The sequence below is a fragment of the Pseudophryne corroboree genome, chromosome 7, assembly GCF_028390025.1.
Source record: "Pseudophryne corroboree isolate aPseCor3 chromosome 7, aPseCor3.hap2, whole genome shotgun sequence".
Taxonomy (NCBI): domain Eukaryota; kingdom Metazoa; phylum Chordata; class Amphibia; order Anura; family Myobatrachidae; genus Pseudophryne; species Pseudophryne corroboree.
This window is the reverse complement of record NC_086450.1, coordinates 182,153,702-182,168,310: the sequence shown is the minus strand read 5'-3', so window position 1 is coordinate 182,168,310 and position 14,609 is coordinate 182,153,702. Positions and strand designations below refer to the sequence as shown.

General features: G+C 48.2%; 1 protein-coding gene across 6 annotated transcripts in view; it reads left to right on the top strand.

Moving 5' to 3' along the window:
• The first annotated feature begins 341 nt into the window (after positions 1 to 341).
• Positions 342 to 14,609, top strand: part of LOC134944918 (rac GTPase-activating protein 1-like) — a 220,766-nt gene continuing 206,498 nt past the window's right edge. For 5 of the 6 annotated variants that reach the window (XR_010181988.1, XR_010181987.1, XM_063933864.1 and 2 more), the window contains exon 1: positions 609 to 631. Coding sequence is in view for 3 of the 6 variants with exons in the window: in XM_063933864.1 (XP_063789934.1) it covers positions 624 to 631 (8 nt within the window). In the remaining 3 variants the exon portion in view is untranslated. Of the gene's footprint in view, positions 449 to 608; positions 632 to 14,609 lie in introns of those variants that run through there. The other variant, XM_063933862.1, reaches the window with a different exon arrangement.

Here is a 14,609-nt window from a genome sequence, read left to right as displayed (position 1 = left end):
CCAGGCCCCACGATTTCTGTTGCCAGCTCAGAGAGGAGCCCGACACATGCAGCAGCTTCTTACCAGGGGGATGGAGCTCACATACATCATGTCCCCCAGCAAATTAGATACTGTCGTTTTGGTTGTGGTTTATGCACAACAGACAAGATAGTAACCCGGCCAGGTTGGAGAATGGAATGTGTGTGTCCGTGTGTGTCCTGCAGGGTTAATCCAGATCAGTTGCCAAACTGCTGCTACTGGACATCAGTAGTCAGCTGCCAGTAGTTACAATTTTGCAGTTTGGGAGTTTTCTCTTTGGAGTGCTGTTCAGGCTGCAGTGATTAAACATTTCCATCCACCTGCAGCCACCCACTGCTACCTCCATATATTTGTGCAGCACTACTTTAAGCAGTTTCATCTGCCTGCAGAAAATCACAGTTTGCTGGCTCCTGCTGTCCATTCTGACAGGGTAAGGCTACATACTGTAGTTATCTCCCTCTAGTAAAATAATCTGATTTGCAGAGTGGTGCTGGAAAAATCATGCATAAACGGGACATTTTTTACTCTACTGTCTGTATGCTAAATAAAAACAACTGAATGTGTTCCTGGGATTGTTTAGACCACCAGGATTTTCCCCTATCAACATGGGCTGGTAAATAATCTTGGATAATTTTACTGTCTCCTAGTGCAACTAAAGTATCAGACTAGTGTCTCACTAAACTATACAATGATACATGTATAACATTTAAGCTGGCCATACACCTAAAAATTCGTTGGCTGGCTGGTATGAAGATCTGGTAATGTATGGGAGCAAATGACAATTGACCATTTGCTCCCAAACACTGAACAGCAGACAAAAATGGTCAATTCGACAAATCCATTTGATTTAAGCTATTTGCCTGAATGACTGTTTTTTGTCAGTTTCCTGGCATTTCGGAGCAAATGGTCAATTGTCATTTGTTCCCATCCATTACCAGGTTTTCATTCCAACCAGCCAGATTGGACAATAAGTCTTCAGGTGTATGGCCAGCTTAAGTTACTTTGTACAACTTCTTCAGAGGTTAAGCCTGTTTCTATTAGCAACTTACCAGGTTTTTATGTGATTATATGTATGTAGCGTTAAACTAATCTGTATAGAATTAATATTATTTTTATTACTAGGTTTGGGCAGTGCTGGTTTTCATTTTTCTTGCTTTTCTGTTTTTCTTTTTATAGACAAATAATGTCTATAGCAAATAGGCTGTGGCCCTTTTACCTAATATTCCTTTATAATTTTTATTTTTTAGTCGAGTGTTTCAAATGTATCTATTCATACATATTTATCCTTATTTATTTTATGACTTATTTAAAAGTACCTGTTTATTATGTATATATTACTTATCTATATGTTCATTACCTAACCAAGACTAACCCACAGTGCAGTTGTTTTAATCTATTTTTTTCTCTAACGTCCTAGTGGATGCTGGGGACTCCGAAAGGACCATGGGGAATAGCGGCTCCGCAGGAGACTGGGCACAAAAGTAAAAAGCTTTAGGGCTACCTGGTGTGCACTGGCTCCTCCCCCTATGACCCTCCTCCAAGCCTCAGTTAGATTTTTGTGCCCGAACGAGACGGGTGCAGGCTAAGGGGCTCTCCTGAGCTGCTTAGTGGAAAAGTTTAAAGTAGGTTTTTTATTTTCAGTGAGACCTGCTGGCAACAGGCTCACTGCATCGAGGGACTAAGGGGAGAGAAGCGAACTCACCTGCGTGCAGAGTGGATTGGGCTTCTTAGGCTACTGGACATTAGCTCCAGAGGGACGATCACAGGCCCAGCCATGGATGGGTCCCGGAGCCGCGCCGCCGGCCCCCTTACAGAGCCAGAAGACTGAAGAGGTCCGGAAAATCGGCGGCAGAAGACGTCCTGTCTTCTATAAGGTAGCGCACAGCACCGCAGCTGTGCGCCATTGCTCTCATGCACACTTCACACTCCGGTCACTGAGGGTGCAGGGCGCTGGGGGGGGCGCCCTGAGACGCAATAAAACACCTTTTTGTTGGCAAAAAATACATCACATATAGCTCCTGGGCTATATGGATGCATTTAACCCCTGCCAAATTTCCATAGAAAAGCGGGAAAAAGGCTCCGCCCCCTTCACGCCGGCCTATCTCCTCAGCACACTGGCGCCATTTTTCCTCACAGCTCTGTTGGAGGAAGGCTCCCTGACTCTCCCCTGCAGTCCTGCACTACAGAAACAGGGTAAAACAAAGAGAGGGGGGCACTAAATTGGCATAGAAATATATACAGCAGCTATATTAGGGAAAAGCACTTATATAAGGTTATCCCTGTGTGTGTATATGTATATGTATATGTATATATATATATATATATATATATATATATATATATATATATATATATATATATAGCGCTCTGATGTGTGCTGGCAAACTCTCCCTCTGTCTCCCCAAAGGGCTAGTGGGGTCCTGTCCTCTATCAGAGCATTCCCTGTGTGTGTGCTGTGTGTCGGTACGTTGTGTCGACATGTATGAGGAGGAAAATGGTGTGGAGGCGGAGCAATTGCCTGTGTTAGTGATGTCACCCCCTAGGGAGTCGACACCTGACTGGATGGTCTTATGGAAAGATTTACGTGATAGTGTCAGCACTTTACAAAAGACTGTTGACGACATGAGACAGCCGGCAAATCAGTTAATACCTGTACAGGCGTCTCAAACACCGTCAGGGGCTATAAAGCGCCCGTTACCTCAGGTCGATACAGACACGGACACTGACTCCAGTGTCGACGGTGAGGAAACAAACGTATTTTCCAGTAGGGCCACACGTTACATGATCACGGCAATGAAGGAGGTTTTGAACATTTCTGATACTACAAGTACCACAAAAAAGGGTATTATGTGGGGTGTGAAAAAACTACCCGTAGTTTTTCCCGAATCAGATGAATTGAATGAGGTGTGTGATGAAGCGTGGGTTTCCCCCGATAAGAAACTGCTAATTTCTAAAAAATGATTGGCATTATACCCTTTCCCGCCAGAGGTTAGGGCGCGTTGGGAAACACCCCCTAGAGTGGATAAGGCGCTCACACGCTTATCAAAACAAGTGGCGTTACCGTCTCCTGATACGGCCGCCCTAAAGGAACCAGCTGATAGAAAGCTGGAAAATATCCTTAAGAGTATATACACACATACTGGTATTATACTACGACCAGCAATCGCCTCAGCCTGGATGTGCAGTGCTGGGGTGGCTTGGTCGGATTCCCTGACTGAAAATATTGATACCCTGGACAGGGACAATATATTATTGACTATAGAGCATTTAAAGGATGCATTCCTATATATGCGAGATGCACAGAGAGACATTTGCACTCTGGCATCAAGAGTAAGTGCGATGTCCATTTCTGCCAGAAGATGATTATGGACGCGACAGTGGTCAGGGGATGCGGATTCCAAACGGCATATGGAAGTATTGCCGTATAAAGGGGAGGAGTTATTTGGGGGCGGTCTATCGGACCTGGTGGCAACGGCTGGAAAATCCACCTTTTTACCCCAAGTCACCTCGCAGCAGAAAAAGATAGTCTTTTCAGGCTCAGTCCTTTCGTCCCCATAAGGGCAAGCGGGCAAAAGGCCACTCATATCTGCCCCGGGGCAGAGGAAGGGGAAAAAGACTGCAACAGACAGCATCTTCCCACGAACAGAAGCCCTCCCCCGCTTCTGCCAAGTCCTCAGCATGACGCTGGGGCCTTACAAGCGGACTCAGACACGGTGGGGGCCCGTCTCAAGATTTTCAGCGCGCAGTGGGCTCACTCGCAAGTGGACCCCTGGATCCTGCAGGTAGTATCTCAGGGGTACAAATTGGAATTCGAGACGTCTCCCCCTCGCCGGTTCCTGAAGTCTGCTTTACCAACGTCTACCCCCGACAGGGAGGCGGTATTGGAAGCCATTCACAAGCTGTATTCCCAGCAAGTGATAATCAAGGTACCCCTCCTACAACAGGGAAAGGGGTATTACTCCACGCTGTTTGTGGTACCGAAGCCGGACGGCTCGGTGAGACCCATTTTAAATCTGAAAGCCTTGAACACTTACATAAAAAGGTTCAAGTTCAAGATGGAGTCACTCAGAGCAGTGATAGCGAACCTGGAAGAAGGGGACTACATGGTGTCTCTGGACATCAAGGATGCTTACCTCCATGTCCCAATTTGCCCTTCTCACCAAGGGTACCTCAGGTTTGTGGTACAGAACTGTCACTATCAGTTTCAGACGCTGCCGTTTGGATTGTCCACGGCACCCCGGGTCTTTACCAAGGTAATGGCCGAAATGATGATTCTTCTTCGAAGAAAAGGCGTCTTAATTATCCCTTACTTGGACGATCTCCTGATAAGGGCAAGGTCCAGAGAACAGTTAGAGGTCGGAGTAGCACTATCTCAAATAGTACTACGACAGCACGGATGGATTCTAAATATTCCAAAATCGCAGCTGATTCCGACGACACGTCTGCTGTTCCTAGGGATGATTCTGGACACAGTCCAGAAAAAGGTGTTTCTCCCGGAAGAGAAAGCCAAGGAGTTATCCGACCTAGTCAGGAAGCTCCTAAGACCAGGCCAGGTGTCAGTGCATCAGTGCACAAGGGTCCTGGGAAAGATGGTGGCTTCTTACGAAGCGATTCCATTCGGCAGATTCCACGCAAGAACTTTTCAGTTGGATCTGCTAGACAAATGGTCTGGATCGCATCTTCAAATGCATCAGCGGATAACCCTGTCTCCAAGGACAAGGGTGTCTCTCCTGTGGTGGTTACAGAGTGCTCATCTCCTAGAGGGCCGCAGATTCGGCATTCAGGATTGGGTCCTGCTGACCACGGATGCCAGCCTGAGAGGCTGGGGAGCAGTCACACAGGGAAAAAATTTCCAGGGCTTGTGGTCAAGCATGGAAACGTCACTTCACATAAATATCCTGGAACTAAGGGCCATTTACAATGCCCTAAGTCAGGCAAGGCCTCTGCTTCAGGGTCAGCCAGTATTGATCCAGTCGGACAACATCACTGCAGTCGCCCACGTAAACAGACAGGGCGGCACAAGAAGCAGGAGGGCAATGACGGAAGTGGCAAGGATTCTTCGCTGGGCGGAAAATCATGTGATAGCACTGTCAGCAGTGTTCATTCCGGGAGTGGACAACTGGGAAGCAGACTTCCTCAGCAGACACGATCTCCACCCGGGGGAGTGGGGACTTCACCCAGAAGTCTTCCACATGATTGTAAACCGTTGGGAAAAACCAAAGGTGGACATGATGGCGTCTCGCCTCAACAAAAAACTGGACAGATATTGCTCCAGGTCAAGGGACCCTCAGGCAATAGCTGTGGACGCTCTGGTAACACCGTGGGTGTACCGGTCAGTGTATGTGTTCCCTCCTCTTCCTCTCATACCAAAAGTACTGAGGATCATAAGAAGGAGAGGAGTAAAGACTATACTCGTGGCTCCGGATTGGCCAAGAAGGACTTGGTACCCGGAAATTCAAGAGATGCTCACGGAAGAACCGTGGCCTCTACCTCTAAGACAGGACCTGCTCCAGCAGGGACCATGTCTGTTCCAAGACTTACCGCGGCTGCGTTTGACGGCATGGCGGTTGAACGCCGGATCCTGAAGGAAAAAGGCATTCCGGATGAAGTCATCCCTACCCTGATCAAAGCCAGGAAGGATGTAACCGTACAACATTATCACCGTATTTGGCGTAAATATGTTGCGTAGTGCGAGGCCAGGAAGGCCCCTACAGAGGAATTTCAACTGGGTCGATTCCTGCATTTCCTGCAAACAGGACTGTCTATGGGCCTCAAATTAGGGTCCATTAAGGTTCAAATTTCGGCCCTGTCGATATTCTTCCAAAAAGAACTAGCTTCTGTTCCTGAAGTTCAGACGTTTGTCAAGGGAGTACTGCATATACAGCCTCCTTTTGTGCCTCCAGTGGCACCTTGGGATCTCAATGTAGTTTTGGGATTCCTAAAATCACATTGGTTTGAACCACTCACCACTGTGGACTTGAAATATCTCACATGGAAAGTGGTGATGCTGTTAGCCCTGGCTTCAGCCAGGCGTGTATCAGAATTGGCGGCTTTATCCTATAAAAGCCCGTACCTAATTTTTCATACGGACAGGGCAGAATTGAGGACTCGTCCTCAATTTCTACCTAAGGTGGTTTCAGCATTTCACTTAAACCAACCTATTGTGGTGCCTGCGGCTACTAGGGACTTGGAGGATTCCAAGTTGCTGGACGTAGTCAGGGCCCTGAAAATATGTTTCCAGGACGGCTGGAGTCAGAAAATCTGACTCGCTGTTTATCCTGTATGCACCCAACAAGCTGGGTGCTCCTGCTTCTAAGCAGACGATTGCTCGTTGGATTTGTAGTACAATTCAGCTTGCACATTCTGTGGCAGGCCTGCCACAGCCAAAATCTGTAAAAGCCCGTTCCACAAGGAAAGTGGGCTCATCTTGGGCGGCTGCCCGAGGGGTCTCGGCTTTACAACTTTGCCGAGCAGCTACTTGGTCAGGGGCAAACACGTTTGCTAAATTCTACAAATTTGATACCCTGGCTGAGGAGGACCTGGAGTTCTCTCATTCGGTGCTGCAGAGTCATCCGCACTCTCCCGCCCGTTTGGGAGCTTTGGTATAATCCCCATGGTCCTTTCGGAGTCCCCAGCATCCACTAGGACGTTAGAGAAAATAAGAATTTACTTACCGATAATTCTATTTCTCATAGTCCGTAGTGGATGCTGGGCGCCCATCCCAAGTGCGGATTGTCTGCATTACTTGTACATAGTTATTGTTACAAAAATCGGGTTTTTGTTGTTGTGAGCCATCTTTTCAGAGGCTCCTTCTGTTATCATACTGTTAACTGGGTTCAGATCACAAGTTGTACGGTGTGATTGGTGTGGCTGGTATGAGTCTTACCCGGGATTCAAGATCCTTCCTTATTGTGTACGCTCGTCCGGGCACAGTATCTTAACTGAGGCTTGGAGGAGGGTCATAGGGGGAGGAGCCAGTGCACACCAGGTAGTCCTAAAGCTTTTTACTTTTGTGCCCAGTCTCCTGCGGAGCCGCTATTCCCCATGGTCCTTTCGGAGTCCCCAGCATCCACTACGGACTATGAGAAATAGAATTATCGGTAAGTAAATTCTTATTTTTTTTTTTTTCAGCACATGCTGCACTTTGGGGGTCATTCTGAGTTGATCGTAGCTGTGCTAAATGTGGCACAGCTACGATCAGGAACACAGACATGCGGGGGGGATGCCCAGCACAGGGCTAGCCTGCCCCGCATGTCAGTCCCTGCCCCGTCGCTGAAGCTTTTGCACTTCAGGAGTAGTTCCCACTTCCCGGCCAGCGCACCTGCTATAATCTCCCTGAAACTAGTTTTCAAAAATTGACAAGTATGCTTAGTAGCAATAGTTATTCTATTCTGTATGTATATAAACTGGAGCCATGCTGTATACTGGGTGCATTGTTTAACCTCTCATTATTACTTTGCTTGTACAGTATGTTAAATTCACAATGCAATTTCTCCTATTGTATGCTAGTTATAATTTATAATCCATATCAGCTCTATTTGTTCTATGTGTACAGTATATAAACTGCACACTGACACACTACTTGTCTTGTATACTGGGTGTAATGCTTAATATCAATTCTAATAAGGAGATTCAATTAGTGGCGGTGATGTTCAGCTGTGCACATTTCCACCAGCTTTATAGGGTACGAGGAAAAATTAGTGAAGCTGCTGGTTGCAATGTACTTTTTAGAGTGACAAGCCCAGAAACATGGGGGGCATTCCGAGTTTATTGCACGCGGCAACTTTTTGCAGCCCGTGCGATCAGATAGATGCTGCCTATGGGGGAAGTGTATTTTAGCTAAGCAAGTGTGCAGGGAAGCGGGGCAAAAATGTTTTGTGTAGCTTCTGAGTAGCTCTGTACATACTCAGCCACTGCGATCACTTCAGCCTGTCAAGTCCCGGAATTGACGTTAGACACCCGCCCTGCAAACGCCTCCACATGCTTGCGTTTTCTTCACTGCTCCCAGAAAACGGTCAGTTGCCACCCCAGATCCGCCTCCCTGCTGTCAATCTTCTTTCGCTTGCCGCTGCAATCGCTTTCTTCGCTTTTCTTGTCACTGCTTGGCGACCGCGTGCATGCGCAGTTGTGAACCGTTCGCACGGCTGCAAAAAACTGCAGCGTGCGAACGAGTCAGAATGATCCCCATGGTGCCTGTGCTATGTTTCAGGAGACTTTGTTATTGTGCATGCGTAAATCACCTGGAAAATGGCAGCTGCAGTATTTTTCCAATGATTTCTGCTGGACTCAGAACAGTTTTGTACAGTTATTGGTGCAGGGTGTAATGTTTAATAGTTTGCATTCTGTATGAATGTAAAATGCACAGTGCAACTTGTTTTGCTCTGTATACTGGATAAGTTTATTATTGGAAAATATATGTATATTGCACAGTACCACATCTCTCCTTCTCTGTACTATAACCTTCATATAACGCCGTGCCCCATGTACGTTATGCAGAGGACAGTACTGTGAGCTGTGAGTTTATATGATGTACTGTAGTTAGTTACCTGATCCATATTATAGTGTTCCCCATATAGACCCATTAGAAAAGGAAATATGTCAGGAGCACAAAGACATGACGTTACTTCCAAAGTGCGATTCATGAAGTAATTAACCTGATCAGACTAGAAAGGCTTGTGACGTCAGACGCGGGTCACGTGATGCTGTGAGCCAGAGGCGTCACTAGGGTTGGTGTCACTCGGTTTGGTAACGCATGGGGTCACCTCCCCATGGACCTCCTCCCATATCACACCATACGGAATCCTGGCGGGGGGTGACGACTGGGCATCAATGCACCATTTGAGGGGCATGGTCTGGAAAAGCAGACATTTCCGGACCATGTGTGGGGCAGGCCACGGTTGCTGCATGACAGCACACGCAGCTGCTGCGACCCAAAAGATGGCAGACCGGCGAAGGCAGCTAGGCTGCGGAGTCAGAGGGCTACCTTTTAAAATGGGAGCGCATCTTTGTATAGCAATGCACTCGCATATCAGCGGGGGGAGGGGGATGCAGACCAAGCATGTGTGGTGCCCCCCCCCCCCCTCATGCTAGAGAAGGCAGTTGTAGTTTTGCTACTTTTAGCAAAATTACTAATGATGCTGAACTAGGCCCAAATTCTATTGATATGCCAACAGTCATGGATGCGTGCGTACACACGCACCTGCTAGCGACCCAAACATTGTTGCAAAAAATAAGATTTTACTCACCGGTAAATCTATTTCTCGTAGTCCGTAGTGGATGCTGGGAACTCCGAAAGGACCATGGGGAATAGCGGCTCCGCAGGAGACTGGGCACAACTAAAAGAAAGCTTTTAGACTACCTGTTGTGCACTGGCTCCTCCCACTATGACCCTCCTCCAAGCCTCAGTTAGGACACTGTGCCCGGAAGAGCTGACACAATAAGGAAGGATTTTGAATCCCGGGTAAGACTCATACCAGCCACACCAATCACACCGTATAACTCGTGATACTATACCCAGTTAACAGTATGAAACATAACTGAGCCTCTCAACAGATGGCTCATAACAATAACCCTTTAGTTAACAATAACTATATACAAGTATTGCAGACAATCCGCACTTGGGATGGGCGCCCAGCATCCACTACGGACTACGAGAAATAGATTTACCGGTGAGTAAAATCTTATTTTCTCTAACGTCCCAGTGGATGCTGGGAACTCCGAAAGGACCATGGGGATTATACCAAAGCTCCCAAACGGGCGGGAGAGTGCGGATGACTCTGCAGCACCGAATGAGAGAACTCAAGGTCCTCCTCAGCCAGGGTATCAAATTTGTAGAATTTAGCAAACGTGTTTGCCCCTGACCAAGTTGCAGCTCGGCAAAGTTGTAAAGCCGAGACCCCTCGGGCAGCCGCCCAAGATGAGCCCACTTTCCTCGTGGAATGGGCTTTTACTGATTTAGGATGCGGCAATCCAGCCGCAGAATGCTCCAGCTGAATTGTGCTACAAATTCAGCGAGCAATAGTCTGCTTAGAAGCAGGAGCACCTATTTTGTTGGGTGCCTACAGGATAAAAAGCGAGTCAGTTTTCCTGACTCCAGCCGTCCTGGAAATATAATTTTTTAAGGCCCTGACTACGTCCAGTAACTTGGAATCTTCCAAGTCCCTAGTAGCCGCAGGCACTACAATAGGTTGGTTCAAGTGAAAAGCTGATACCACCTTAGGGAGAAACTGGGGACGAGTCCTCAATTCTGCCCTATCCATATGGAAAATCAGATAAGGGCTTTTACATGACAAAGCCGCCCATTCTGACACACGCCTGGCCCAAGCCAAGGCCAATAACATGACCACTTTCCACGTGAGATATTTCAAATCCACAGTTTTTAGTGGCTCAAACCAATGTGATTTTAGGAAACTCAACACCACGTTGAGATCCCAAGGTGCCACAGGAGGCACAAAAGGGGGCTGAATATGTAGCACTCCCTTTACAAATGTCTGAACTCCAGGCAGTGAAGCCAGTTCTTTCTGGAAGAAAATCGACAGAGCTGAAATCTGGACCTTAATGGAACCCAAGTTTAGGCCCATAGTCACTCCTGACTGTAGGAAGTGCAGAAAACGACCCAGCTGAAATTCCTCTGTTGGGGCCTTCCTGGCCTCACACCACGCAACATATTTTCGCCAAATACGGTGATAATGGTTTGCGGTTACTCCTTTCCTGCCTTTTATCAGCGTAGGAATGACTTCCTCCAGAATGCCCTTTTCCTTTAGGATCCGGAATTCAACCGCCATGCCGTCAAACGCAGCCGCGGTAAGTCTTGGAACAGACATGGCCCCAGCTGTAGCAGATCCTGTCTGAGCGGTAGAGGCCATGGGTCCTCTGATATCATTTCTTGAAGTTCTGGGTACCAAGCTCTTCTTGGCCCATCCGGAACCACGAGTATCGTTCTTACTCCTCGTTTTCTTATTATTCTCAGTACCTTTGGTATGAGAGGCAGAGGAGGGAATACATAAACCGAATGGTACACCCACGGTGTCACTAGAGCGTCCACAGCTGAGGGTCCCTTGACCTGGCGCAATATCTAGTTTTTTGTTTAGGTGGGACGCCATCATGTCCACCTGTGGCCTTTCCCAACGGTTTACCAACAGTTGGCAGACTTCTGGATGAAGTCCCCACTCTCCCGGGTGTAGGTCGTGTCTGCTGAGGAAGTCTGCTTCCCAGTTGTCCACTCCCGGAATGAACACTACTGACAGTGCTAAGACGTGATTTTCCGCCCATCGGAGAATCCTTGTGGCTTCTGCCATCGCCATCCTGCTTCTTGTGCCGCCCTGTCGGTTTACATGGGAGACAACCTCACGGCAGTCGGATTGGATCAGTACCGGCTGGTTTTGAAGCAGAGGCCTTGCCAGACTTAGGGCATTGTAAATGGCCCTCAGTTCCAGAATATTTATGTGTAGGGACGACTCCTGACTTGACCAAAGTCCTTGGAAATTTCTTCCCTGTGTGACTGCCCCCCAGCCTCGAAGGCTGGCATCCGTGGTTACCAGGACCCAGTCCTGTATGCCGAATCTGCGGCCCTCTTGAAGATGAGCACTCTGCAGCCACCACAGTAGAGATAACCCTGTCTCCAAAGACCAGGGTATCAGCCGATGCATCTGAAGATGCGATCCCGACCACTTGTCCAAGAGGTCCCACTGAAGGGTTCTTGCATGGAACCTGCCGAATGGAATTTTGCTTCGTAAGAAGCTACCATTTTTTTCCAGGACTCGTGTGCAGTGATGCACCGATACCTGTTTTGGTTTCAGGAGGTCTCTGACTAGAGATGACAGCTCCTTGGCTTTCTCCTGCGGGAGAAACACTTTTTTCTGTTCTGTGTCCAGAACCATCCCCAGGAACAGTAGGCGTGTGGTAGGAACCAGCTGTGACTTTGGAATGTATAGAATCCATCCGTGCTGTTGTAGCACTTCCCGAGATAGTGCTACTCCGACCAACAACTGCTCCTTGGACCTCGCCTTTATAAGGAGATCGTCCAAGTACGGGAAAATTAAAACTTCCTTTTTCGAAGGAGTATAATCATTTCTGCCATTACCTTGGTAAAGACCCTCGGTGCCGTGGACAGTCCAAACGGCAGTGTTTGGAATTGGAAATGGCAATCCTGTACCACAAATCTGAGGTACTCCTGGTGAGGATGGTAAATGGGGACATGTAGGTAAGCCTCCTTGATGTCCAGGGATACCATGTAATCCCCCTCCTCCAGGCTTGCAATAACCGCCATGAACGATTCCATCTTGAACTTGAATTTTTTTATGTATGTGTTAAAGGATTTCAAATTTAAAATGGGTCTCACCGAACCGTCCGGTTTCGGTACCACAAACAGTGTGGAATAGTAACCCCGTCCTTGTTGAAGTAGGGGCACCTTGACTATCACCTGCTGGGAATACAGCTTGTGAATTGCCTCTAGCACAGCCTCCCTGCCTGAGGGAGTTGTCGGCAAGGCAGATTTTAGGAAAACGGCGGGGGGGAGACGCCTCGAATTCCAGCTTGTACCCCTGAGATACTACTTGAAGGATCCAGGGATCCACCTGTGAGCGATCCCACTGATCGCTGAAATTTTTGAGGCGGCCCCCCACCGTACCTGGCTACGCCTGTGGAGCCCCCACGTCATGCGGTGGACTCAGAGGAAGCGGGGGAAGAATTTTGATTCTGGGAACTGGCTGACTGGTGCAGCTTTTTCCCTCTTCCCTCGTCTCTGTGCAGAAAGGAAGCGCCTTTTACCCGCTTGCTTTTCTGAAGCCGAAAGGACTGTACCTGATAATACAGTGCTTTCTTAGGCTGTGAGGAAACCTGAGGTAAAAATGTTTCCTTCCCAGCTGTTGCTGTGGATACGAGGTCCCAGAGACCATCCCTAAACAATTCCTCACCCTTATAAGGCTCTATGTGCCTTTTGAAGTCAGCATCACCTGTCCAGTGTCGGGTCTCTAATACCCTCCTGACAGAATGGACATTGCATTAATTCTGGATGCCAGCCGGCAAAATATCCCTCTGTGCATCCCTCATATATAAGACGACGTCTTATGTTCGCAAAATAGTATCCCTGTTTGACAGGGTTACAGACCACGCTGCAGCAGCACTATCTGCAGGTCTCAGTCTAGTACCTGAGTGTGTAAATACAGACTTCAGGATAGCCTCCTGCTTTTTATCAGCAGGTACCTTCAAAGTGGCCGTATCCTAAGACGGCAGTGCCACCTTTTTTTGACAAACGTGTGAGCGCCTTATCCACCCTAGGGGATATCTCCCAGCGTAACTTATCCTCTGGCGGGAAAGGGTACGCCATCAGAAACTTTTTAGAAATTACCAGTTTCTTATCGGGGGAACCCACGCTTTTTCACACTTCATTCACTCATTTGATGGGGGAACAAAACACTGCCTGCGTTTTCTCCCCAAACATAAAACCCTTTTTTAGTGGTACTTGGGTTAATGTCAGAAATGTGTAACACATTTTTTTTTATTGCCGGGATCATGTAACGGATGTTCCTAGTGGATTGTGTATATGTTTCAACCTCGTCGACACTGGAGTCAGACTCCGTGTCGACATCTGTGTCTGCCATCTGAGGGAGCGGGCGTTTTTGAGCCCCTGATGGCCTTTGAGACGCCTGGGCAGGCGCGGGCTGAGAAGCCGGCTGTCCCATAGCTGTTACGTCATCCAGCCTTTTATGTAAGGAGTTGACACTGTCGGTTTATACCTTCCACCTATCCATCCACTCTGGTGTCGGCCCCACAGGGGGCGACATCACATTTATCGGCATCTGCTCTGCCATCACATAAGCCTCCTCATCAAATGTGTCGACACAGCCGTACCGACACACCGCACACACACAGGGAATGCTCTGACTGAGGACAGGACCCCACACAGCCCTTTGGGGAGACAGAGAGAGTATGCCAGAACACACCAGAGCGCTATATAATTTAGGGATTAACACTATATTGAGTGAGTTTTTCCCAATAGCTGCTTGTATATACAATATTGCGCCTAAATTTAGTGCCCCCCCTCTCTTTTTAACCCTTTGAGCCTGAAAACTTCAGGGGAGAGCCTGGGGAGCTGTCTTCCAGCTGCACTGTGAAGAGAAAATGGCGCCAGTGTGCTGAGGGAGATAGCTCCGCCCCTTTTTCGCAGACTTTTCTCCCGCTTTTTTATGGATTCTGGCAGGGGTATTTATCACATATATAGCCTCTGGGGCTATATATTGTGATATATTTGCCAGCCAAGGTGTTTTTATTGCTGCTCAGGGCGCCCCCCCCCCCCCCCAGCGCCCTGCACCCTCAGTGACCGGAGTGTGAAGTGTGCATGAGGGGCAATGGCGCACAGCTGCAGTGCTGTGCGCTACCTTGGTGAAGACTGATGTCTTCTGCAGCCGATTTTCCGGACCTCTTCTGGCTCTGTAAGGGGGACGGCGGCGCGGCTCCGGGAACGAACACCAAGGCCAGTTCCATGCGGTCGATCCCTCTGGAGCTAATGGTGTCCAGTAGCCTAAGAAGCCCAAGCTAGCTGCAAGCAGGTAGGGTCGCTTCTTCTCCCCTTAGTCCCTCGATGCAGTGAG